General features: G+C 38.6%; 1 protein-coding gene and 1 long non-coding RNA gene across 12 annotated transcripts; one reads left to right on the top strand and one right to left on the bottom strand.

Moving 5' to 3' along the window:
* Nucleotides 1-9: 9 nt before the first annotated feature.
* LOC149053288 (uncharacterized) lies at nt 10-3,439 on the top strand. 10 transcript variants are annotated; one of them, XR_016181627.1, is made up of 4 exons: nt 15-235; nt 1,515-1,577; nt 2,144-2,338; nt 2,904-3,335. It is a non-coding gene; the product is annotated as an uncharacterized LOC149053288 (long non-coding RNA). The 10 variants fall into 10 exon arrangements; XR_016181630.1 differs by having other exon boundaries at nt 36-235; nt 2,244-2,338; XR_016181632.1 differs by having other exon boundaries at nt 46-235; nt 1,566-1,577; nt 2,244-2,338.
* A 4,623-nt stretch (nt 3,440-8,062) lies between these two features.
* On the bottom strand, nt 8,063-10,787 carry LOC149053287 (uncharacterized). Of its 2 annotated transcripts, XM_089206275.1 has the most exons (3): nt 10,233-10,787; nt 9,121-9,264; nt 8,063-8,911 (listed from the first exon to the last, which is right to left on the bottom strand). In XM_089206275.1, the coding sequence occupies exons 1-3, from the start codon at nt 10,263-10,265 to the stop codon at nt 8,165-8,167; spliced, it is 924 nt and encodes a 307-aa protein (XP_089062401.1). In that variant the 5' UTR covers nt 10,266-10,787; the 3' UTR covers nt 8,063-8,164. The 2 variants fall into 2 exon arrangements, with proteins under 2 accessions (XP_089062401.1, XP_089062407.1); XM_089206281.1 differs by lacking the exon at nt 10,233-10,787 and having other exon boundaries at nt 9,011-9,465.
* Between the last annotated feature and the right edge of the window lie 311 nt (nt 10,788-11,098).

The raw sequence follows: 11,098 nt of genomic DNA, 5'->3' as shown, positions 1-11,098 counted from the left end.
ATAATGTCGGACGGCAAAAACTTTTTTTGGGATCACTTTCTGAAGGAGCTTAGAAACCAGGCTCAACTCAGTAGCCAAGCCTACTGAATTTGTGCCCAGGCCTTTGCTTGCTTGCGTGACCTTTTTTGCCACTAGCTTATGTCGTCACATTGGAGTATACAAGAAACATCGGCTTGTAGTAAACACAAACTCAAATTTTTACAGCAGTATAGTGAAAAACGTTTTGAGACCGAAGGTAAGTAAGTATTTTAGTGTTTTTCAACCTAAATTTAGTGTTTTGCTTTGTAATTTTACAACGTACAGTGAATTGTCAAATTAATAACTCGAAAAACCTTCAGCCAAAATTAAACTCTTTATTAATAACCTTATACTTTCTTGATCTGATATCCCAATTAGCGATAACACCAGAAATTATTTGCTTTTGTGATATGAAATATATATATATACCTAACTTGTTAAAGTACGTTGTCATAAAATAATGCACCTAGCAGTAATTAATCTGAATACGCAAAACTGTACTTATTTAACGTTTAAATTGTTCCCTGGACAGCCTGGACATCTGAGGCAACTGATAATGCATTTTGGGAGTGGTGGGGATGTTTGCTTCATACTGGCTATGGCTGTACCTTTCCTTGAATCTGCCCTGTTGTTTGTGATAGTTTTTCCATACATTGTATGTTATTTTTTTCAGAAAATTTAAGTCTGCTAGAAGAAAAATTTTTTACAGAAGAATCATTTTCCTATAACGTGTACAACTGTTGCTGAAATTTGCAGTATTACTGATATTTTTATGATAACAGAATTGTCACAAAAATTATTTGACATTAAGGTGGTGTTGAAAACTGCATTGAGGTCTACTGAATATAGTTAAAGTACTGAATTTCACTCTATGACTTACAACTACAGAACATGGGGCTTTTTTATGATCATGTATCTGAAAAAAAAAAAGCTCTCTTGGCTCATTTGCATCAAGCCACCATATATAATGCAATCAATGTCTTGTTTTTTATATCCTGAGTCAGTGCAGAGTTAGAATCAATATTTGAATGTTAACTATAATCATATAAATCCAGCTGAATGTATTTCTTTCATTACCTTTCCACTGACTGCCAAACCAGCAAGCCTCGAGGCATTAAACATTGAGGACTTTTTAAAAGGCCCTGTATTGTATACATGTAGCTGCTTTGGGGAAGGGAAGTGGTAAAGTTTGAAACACAATAATAATAATGATAATAGTGATAATAATGATAACAATGATAACAATGATAACAATGATAATGATGATAATAATTATTTATAATAATTAATTTTTCCCATCCTTTGCTGCAAAGAATATTGAAAAATTTGCAATGAAACTACTCCAACTTCTCTGAGTATTCATGTGCTGGCATTGATAAGATAAAAATCAGTTCAGATGAAAGCAGCTACTGTTATTGCTTCAATAATTTTAGACAGCTGTTAGGAAAAATGGTTGTGTCCAATGGGGTATTGCTAAGTTCTTTCCATTTTTATAGCTCTGTAAAAATGGATTCAGAACTCATTCCAATGATTGCTCTATCTTTTAGGCCCAGCATTTGGTAAGTTCTTTCTAACATTGTGTGAAAGATTCCTTCTTCTTTTCTGATTGTTGAATTTTTTACGAACTTTCATGTTGGCTTCTCTCTGATAATATATGATCCATGCAGTACTGGGCACAGAATCATGTCTGCTGCTGAAATGTTCTCATAAAGCAAGTCATACTTATGCTTCAAGAAAATATTCATTAAGAATTGTGCCATGTTGTTATAAACATCGGAGTTGACAGTAAAAACTTTCTTGTTACTGGCTTGAGACTGACTTTCTATCAGTAGAAAAATATAGTCTATCACAAAATTGGAAAGTTTGCCGTCACTTATCTTGTGTTTAGCTGGAAGGAGCTTTTCAACATCAGTTGGCTCCCATGCTTTAATTCTAGGATTCCCTGAGATTTGGACCCCAGCCATGGCAATTCCCTCTGCTTTGCTAATACTGATGCTACATCCAGTGTAGAATATTTCCAGGGTATACTTCCAGTAGCTGTCTTGAAAATGCCAGGTTTTTCAGCCTTTAATGCATAGTAACCAGGTGGAAGACAAAACTTGACAGGAAACTTCTTCCTTTTTAGAGGCATACTGGGCATCTGTGGTAGACAGTTTTGGACCTTAACAGACATAGAAGAAATATGTGTAACCTCTTGCATGTCTTCAACCTCATCTTTTTCATAGAAGAGGAGATATGCTTCCTGGCTTGTAGCTTCAAGATGTGAAGACTGTCGAACTGTGGTATCACTTGAAAAATACCACCTCTCTTCTCTTTTTAGGTAACACACATAATGACCAGAAGAAATGGTGGTACCCTCATGGACAATAACACTTTCTCTTTGTAATCTATTAAGTTGTGAAGTTTTTTTCCATCATTTTGAAATCTTACCATTTGAATGCAAAATGACAGAGGTGCCTGGCATGTGACTAGCCTCTTCCATGCATCAGTACTCTGGGAGCAACTGATGTAGTAAAAATGAAAGAATGCATAATTTAATATTTGTGCAATTCATTATATATAGGCAGGAATCAGCAAGGGGAGGGGGGCAGGGGGCTACTAGTTTTTCAAGTAACTAGACAGCATGGAATGAGGCATTACACATACTGTTGCTTCTTCATCTTCTAGTTACTGGAGGTCACCCAGTCAGTCTCCTATACCACTAACCATGATCCTTGACATCACCATCACCATCATTACCATCATCATCCTTGTTGTCATCATTGTCTCTTTATTTGTTAAATGATGTTGTATTGAAGGCAGCAAATAAGCTAATGTGGACTTATTGCATTTTGTATTTGTATGAATTTTTATTTCATTATTTGCCTTTTCTCAATTGATTACAGGAATGAATTGTATTCTTCACAACACACAGACACAGAGACCAGACCACAGCAACAGGGACTGCATCTCCTACTCTTTTCAATCCATGCATAAGAACTTGAATTTGTACAATTGTAGTAGCTTTGACATTCCTAATTTCTTGCACGGGAAGAAAATAGTCTGCTTTGTGCATTGTAGTTTATAGTGTTAAGCACTGTAGCAGTTATCAAAAAAATAGTTGTATTTGTGTGTCCTTTTGGTGTTAGGTTTAATGCTATTAAAATTTGTTACCTGCTACAGTAATAAGATGATTCCAGCTCCACTGGGTTAGAATAGTCCTTCAGGAAGCTCTGTATAGTACAACCCTTAAGAATGAATAGACAAACACCACTAATGGAACAGGATAAATGTTTGAATAATACTGACTAATAAAGTGTGTGATTGGGTATAAGAAATACTATGGTAGCTTGTCTTTGTGATGAGTATTTGACTTTTCTTGTAGTTATTGGCTAAACTAAAAATGTAAATGTTGAGTGCAAATAGAACTGTTGTCATTGTTGTCAATGTCAATGTTTATTCTCCCACATGCAAAAGAAAAATGTAAGGGTGGAGGTGATTATTATAGAGATCATTTTGACCACAAAATTTACTTTTTGTAAGAAAGAATGTGTAGTAAAGGTGTAGTTCTAGAAAGAATTGAAAGATCAACACACTCCCACCCCAAGTAGGATCATTGAAAATTCCAGGGGAGAGGGGGTCCAAAAGTGCCAAAATTTTTTAAGGAAATGCTTGACATGAAATGAATTTTTCAAAGGGGAGGGGGGGTTGAACTCTACCCCCCCTCAGAAAAAAAAAGAAATCAAAAACAAAAATTTCCATGTGGCAGGGACACCATTCCTGGATTTAATTTTGCAGTCTACAGGTTTGTGATTGTAATTAATTTAATCCACAGGAAATTGGCATAGTCAATTTAGGAGTTACCAAGATTATCAAGTCAATATGGTCCAGAAACTACTCATTTGTCCAGAGGGTGGGGCTGGGGGAGGGGAATGAGGAGGGGTCGAAAGTGTTAGGTTTGCGTACCGTTTTCACTCTTTGCACTCCTAGTACTCGTACACGCACATTTTAGATGAACGCGCAACACAACAGTGTCAAAAAATAATCGAGCAAAGAACTACGACTTGCAAAGCTTCCAGGACTAATATAAATTTACCGCCATAAACAGTGAAAAGGCCTTAAACATTTTACTCGTAGCTCCGTACAAGGTACAACTTCCTGTGACGTTCTAACAAGATTATCCAGTTGTCAAATACTTATTTTAATATACGTATTTTAATTGTTTCATAAAGTCGAAATAAGCTTAATGTCAAGAATAACTAAGCGGATTACCACACTGATGACGAATTTTGTGGTTCATCAAAAAAGTACTTGGTTCAATTACACAGTTCACCGATGGGTTGATGTTGTTTGCCTGCTGGGATTTTATGTCTTCCACTCCAATATCAATGTTATTTTGACGTGCTAAAATAATATTGAATACATTTTCAAGACCTGTTTTAGATGAGGTGCACTTCTTGTGATTGTGCTGCAATCCAGTGAGCCCTTCGGAAAAACATGTCACTGAGAGCAGAGCTTGCAAGACACTATTCAGAAAGCAAGTATTTCCAAGGTTTGAAATTCCCTTTGGATCCATTTGACCGTGAGTAATATTTAGAATTAACGAAGAAAGTGTATTATAACCAAAGGCAGAAGATTCGTATATGTACGGAGCGGAGCGAGATAAGGTAATATTATTTCCCGCGAAAATTACACAAAAAAAGGTAATAGATAACTTCCCATTTGTTTTTTCTGGAAAATTACAACAACAAAAAAAAGGTAATAGATAACTTCTCATTTGTTTTTTTCCCGCGCAAGTAACAAAAATGTTTCCTTCCCTGTCCCCCTCCAACTACACTTCAACCAGTCGGGGGTGGTGAGTGAAAAATTGTTTAGGTTATCAAAAGGCTTGGTTCCCTAGTTGAGCTCCTTCAGAAAGGGAAAGCACACTCCGCCATCCGTCAGAAGGAGGTCATCTCGGGTAGATTTCCGATTACGAAATCCGAGCTCGCCCGATGTTGTCTTCGTGATGAAGGCCCTATTTAGCATATTAGACCCGCAAAACAGAGTAGAAACGAACACGTGCTTCGTTTTCGCTCATGACTTCGTATTAGGCGTAAGATATTTGCATTTTTTTTCCGTTGCTTACCTATATTACAGACTCCAATAAATTTTTGCGATGCCTCCTTTTCGCGGATGGCCGATTACAACTACAACATAGTAACACCTCCACGAAATCTGTCAAAAGGAGGATGTTACAACACCAGAGGTCATCTCGGGTAGATTTCTGATGACGAAATCCGAGCTCGCCCGATGTTGTCATGAAGGCCCTATTTCGCATTTTAGAGCCGCAAAATAGAGTAGAAAGGAACACTTACTTCGTTTTCGCTCATGACTTTGTATTAGCGTTAGGATATTTGCATTTTTTTCCGTTGCTAACCCATATGACAGATTCCACAAAATACATTTGACGCCTCCTTTTCACGGATGGCCGATCACAACTACAACGTAATGACATCTTCACGAAATCTGTCAAAAGGAGGATTTTAAAACACCGGAAATCTTCTGGATTTCTGATGAAATAAATTTAACGCAGTTACGTTCAGAGTTTAAGCGATATATTTTTATTTCTAATATGGTAATTGATAAAAAATTGTACATTACCTCGATTGGACGGAGATTAAGTTTGAATATAATGTAGCAGGCGATATTACTTTTGTCGACAAGGATAATCCGTGACTTGTCTCACCTATTACATTTTCTCTATCTGCGTTGTGCCATGATCATCATTGAAAATATTCTACGATAATATTTTTTACAATATTTAGATCAGGATTTTCAATTCTAAACGCAAGAGCGTACTTAGGGAAAGATCTATAGGAAACAGTTTCTCATGAATACATTTTAAAAATTCTTTTAGCTGACTTCTACATAGATAAAAAATTACTACACATATATATTTCACTTCGACGATTATCTTAATAAACAATTAATGGGAAGTTCTGAGAATCAGTTTTTAATACTACATGTTAAATTAATGGTTATTTTTCTCTTCCTGCTTAAGGGCTCTTTCGCAGTTTGGACAACGCCAGTTTGCACTTGAATCTTCCAAAATAATTGTTGAAATGCATTTCCTGTGAAAAAACTCCTTGCAGCTACAACATTTCACACAACGAGAAGGAGACTTCGAGTCTGACTCTTCCCTCGGCATTCTACACTCGCACATTACCGAGACCTCTTGAACAAAAAGTGGCCTCCTGTCTCGACACTCGGGTACTTTAGAGAGGGGAAAGGGGTCGAATGATCCACTCTCCAGGCTCTTTAAAAGATGTTGTCTTATCAGCTTCCTGTCAAATGTCAGATTAGAAGGATTGTGGCCATGTAGTAGCGAAACCAGAAAAGCAATAGCATAAACTCCACAGTCATCGGAATTGTTCTGGTGTTGCACATTTGGTACAATGACCTTAAAACTAGTTCCTTCCTCGTATATAATTGATGCAATCTGTTTCTGCACGAGGGCTGCAATTCTTCCCGAAAACAGGCTGTCGTACAGATAAACTACAGAAGGAGTGTAGCATCCTACAGTAGATACCAACACCCAATGATGGCTGCCAGTATTCAGGATTTGTGAAAATTGGCCTTTTTGAACAGAAAAATTAAAAATAGGCCCCAAAGTTGTATTTTCCAATCCTCTTGCGTGAGGGAACTGTTCCCTCAGAACAGACTGAGCTGCACCTACAATATGATCGGCGAGCCAGTCTCCAGTTTAAATGGTGCTAATGTCCTGTTCCGAGAGATGGAATTTACCGGCCTTTGAGGCGCTTCTGTGAGAGCTCTTTACAAATTCTACTTCATCATCTTTTTTGTTTTGCTGGGCCAGGTTTGTGTTCGATGTCGCGTTTACTGAAAGGATGATGCATGTGTTTGCAGTGCTGGTTGTGCTCGAGGTTGTGTTAATGGAGGAGATGGTGTTTGCGTTTGCGGTGCTGGTGATGCATGTGGTCGTGTTTGGTGTGTAAGGGGTGCTTGCCTTTACGGTTTGATTGGCATTTGAATTTGAACCATTAGAGCTATTCACGTTCACACTGCGGTTTATGTTTACTTGAGCCTCGGCGCTTGAGTTGGCATTCTTGATGTGTGCGAGTTTCGGCTGTTTGGCAGGCTGGCGTTCTATATCGTTTAAGCTGACGTTATACCCCCTTTTCATGTTGTTCGCTCTTTCCCCTACACGTCCAGTGAAAAGATTTTTCTTCTAAGATACTGGCAGCCTTTTATAGTCTACTTTCTTTTTTTTCATCCTGCGCGAATTCTTTTTCATAGTAGACTTCAGGAGAGGAGCTTCCAGAATGATACCGTCCTCCTTGGCGGCTGTTTTCTGCAGAAGGCAGAGACACTCTTCAAGCTTTTCCTGAACTTGCCGTAAACTCCCACCAACTTCCCACGCCTCTGCAGTGTAGGTCAGCTTTTTATCTGACCCAATAGTTCATGACATTTTGCAGCATGGGTTCGGGGTCGTAAAGTCGATTGAGGTATATTTTCAAACTGCGACGATTGCTTCTGAAGATCGTGAACCTCGTCATGCACACATGGAGGTGAGTCGACTACTTTCCCATCAGCAATACCTTTTCACCAGCTAAGAGCACATCTCTATCGACACTGAAGAATGGGGAATCTCGATATTCTTTTGGAAGTCTATCGAACGACCATGACGGGACGTGCTGGAATACGGCAAAAAAATGTTTGCATGGCGGCCGTTGCCTCTCCCAATCAAAGCACTCACAGCTTGGCTGCTTGGTCCCAAACATGACTTTGTACATCTTCTTCTCTTCGAGGCTACTTTGGCTTTTCACCAAAAACTCGCCATTCTCCATGTCAATAACTGTGACATTGCTACTTGGGATAGACTCCGCAAGAGATAGCCTGTCCATGGAATGTTTTATGATGTGGTGCGGTCGTTCTCTTAAATAGGAAGGGATGGCAGAGTTATAGCGTCGAAAACTCGCTTGAAGTTTTGTATTCAATTCCACATACCTGAGACACAAAAAGGCCATGAGAATGTTCCTTTTTACTCCATGGTAATGGTATTTGTATCACGCCTTTACAGACTGTCTCGCCTTCCACTTAGTCACTCTCTCATATTGAAAAATAATAGATCCATAGATATCTATTTTCGCAGTGTGACACTGCTCTAAGAAAGAATCTTAATACCTGGAAATAACTTGCCAATTGCAGACATCTCCTCTTCTGAGAAATCCACCATAAAATATGAGGGGTTCCAGGTGGGGTTCCAAGACTTAATTATCGAGAGGGCTTCATAAATGGAATCTGACGTTTCGCTTTGGATGACGAAACAGCCTACAATTTGATAATCGACGTTGGTCTTCACAACGACAAAGAAAAGAGGGAGGCTGTAGTTCGTGGTCTTATAAGTAGCGTCTAGCATACTTATTTCATTTCCATAGCGTTCTGAAAGCCGTCGTTGATCTTTCGTCTGGTGTGCAAATAGGAGCCCTTTTGTTGGCGTCTTCAATATGATATCTTCATCATCCTCCTCACCATCGCTACGACTGCTATCATCATCTTCCCCATTTCGTTCCTCTCCCTCTTCGTTGTAAGTTACATAGGGCTGGAACGCAAAATAATCCTCAGGAGAAATCTCCCTCCAAAGCTTCACCTTTTCCTGAAGATCCTCCTGGTCAATTTTCGAGAACCTTTCTTTGACTAAGGATTTGTACATGTGACTTCTAATCGTAACTTTGGAGGGATAAAAGCGTCTGTTGGTCTTCAATGGCGCTTTTTTCCCTCGATATAATTCTCTTTGCACAAAGATCTTTAAATGTCGGCGTATCTCTTTCTCTGATCTTGCTCCTGCACATACGAGTTCTTGTATTTTTGCCACGAGCCTCTCATCTATGCGCTGAAACAGACCTCCTGCCTAAATTCAAAATTAACAAAGAAATGAATGAATCAGAAATCAAGCGTAAAAAAAAGTAAATAATGAGATTAAGAAAATCGAAAAATAATTCTTACGTACACGACTAAATGCGGTTTTTGACCCACTCATTTCTATGAGAAGGACCAGTTACGTAGCCCGCAACAAAAACTGTGATGACGGTAACTGGGTATTTAATTGTAAGAGCTTACTTCTCCAGTTGGGTGCACGGTGTGTTCATCGACTGAGGGAAAATGGATGTTAATCCACCTTTCAGTTTTTGCCGTTCCAGCATCTATGGCGTTGCGCAGCTTTTTGGAATGACTCTTACAGCGCCACTCCGTCTTTTGCGAGATCTAGAGGTCAAAAGGAGGAACACAAATTGACCATATCAAACTCTTTCCCCAGTGCGACGAACATTTGTTTTTCTCGGTTCCAGGTGTTCTCAACCACTAACCCTACGTAATGCGCATGCTCTCCGTTACGAATTTTCAAAATGGCGCACAAACCAAAGAAAGAAAAAAAACAAAGCGACTTTGCAATGAATACTCAACATAAACCCTTGTTAGAAAGGCGAATCCACGGAGGAAAGATACAAAAAAAACGAAAAATTTACGAAAAATCCAGCAAACAAGCTTAAAAAAGGCATTTATTTAGACTTCGTACTTCAACAAACTTCACAAATCTTAATTTTTTTATCTTGTAAGTAAACGATGGCAGACTAATTCCCGAAGCGCTTTCTGAGTTTCCCGATCCCTCTCCTACTGCTTTCACGCTTACAAAACAGGAAAAAATCAAAAGGAGGAAGATACAGCTGTTTTGAAACGCCATTTGACGAGGGTAAATCTGCTTTTTGTTCGACACTTTACATATCAAAACAAAGGAAATTTGTTCCTCTTTTTTATTCTGGCGGTACATTTTTAATTTGTGCCTGCGTAAAAGAGATATCGCCCGAGACCCTTCGCTCGGTCGTGTTTTGATCAAAAACGCCTTGTTAATTTCACGCAACCGCTCGGAGAAAAGGTAAAAATGACGAGGGAAAAACTTTACCTTCAAGTTAGAAAATTAGCGAAATAGAAAGCCACAATATTATAGTTTAATATTTCAGAGGTACATTGAGTGCTTTTTCCGTAGAGAATCCGCACGATGGTAAAACATTCGAAAATTACACTCGATTTGAGTGGGGTGTTGAAGTGGGCGTGGTCACTACATTCATTTTAAGACTGTTTGTACCCCATGAGTTTGATATGTTTTGTGATGTCATTTATAGGTCGGCGTTTTCCTTGTTTTAATTACATTTTGCAATTTCTTTATTCCGACTTACCTTGTACTCCGGAAATTTGATGATTTCTCTCATGTGCACTTGAGCGTGACAGTTGAGTTTCTTGATTCTTGTAAAAGCTTACCATCTCCATTTCTTCGATAGGCGTGGTCACCGGCCTATGTTTTTGGAAAAAAGAAGTCTTCTTGTTAATGAAAACTTTTGAAGCAGCGATATAACACCACGTTTCCACTGAAACTTTCTTCCATGTTGGACATTGAAATATCCTATCCTATCGAGTCCTCTTTTCAGATCATTTACTCTCTTATCTTTATGCAAGGAGGAGGAAACTCAAGGCTACTTGATCTTGACCTTTAGTTATTAATCAACGCAAAATAAAAAATCTGCAAAATCATTTAAATACAAAATACTTTCAACGTACCGCTTGGTTTCTCCTTTTCTCGCGTAGATGTCCATCTACACCATGTTGACAATCGTATACCTTGTGATTTACCACGACAAATGGGACGTGATCAAATGGCAGACGACTATCCTCCCATAATACCTTGTGTTTTTTAGCTGCCAAGTCTATGTTACAAAACAAATTTTTACAAATTTGAGAAGCATACTCAACTTGTCACCCTTCCTTTAGACGATGTGTCAAAAAGGATCATGACATCGATAATGATACCTAGTTACCTGTCACTTACGAGCATGCATAGGGCCCGTCAAATAAGTGAGATATCGTTCTTACAGTCAATTCTCATCTACCGCTCACCATCCCCCCTAAGTGCCTTTAGATCAAATCCCCCTACTTTATTCAAATGTCTACCAAGAAGCATCAAGCCCAGGATATTACATGACGGAAAAAATACAATCGCATATGACAAGAAGATTGGCCTCTCACCTATGTTTCCAAAACCTTTGTC

Source organism: Pocillopora damicornis, chromosome 1, assembly GCF_964200805.1.
Source record: "Pocillopora damicornis chromosome 1, jaPocDami1.2, whole genome shotgun sequence".
In the NCBI taxonomy this organism is placed as follows: domain Eukaryota; kingdom Metazoa; phylum Cnidaria; class Anthozoa; order Scleractinia; family Pocilloporidae; genus Pocillopora; species Pocillopora damicornis.
The sequence above is the reverse complement of the archived record's forward strand: the minus strand, read 5'-3'. Positions and strand labels throughout refer to the sequence as shown.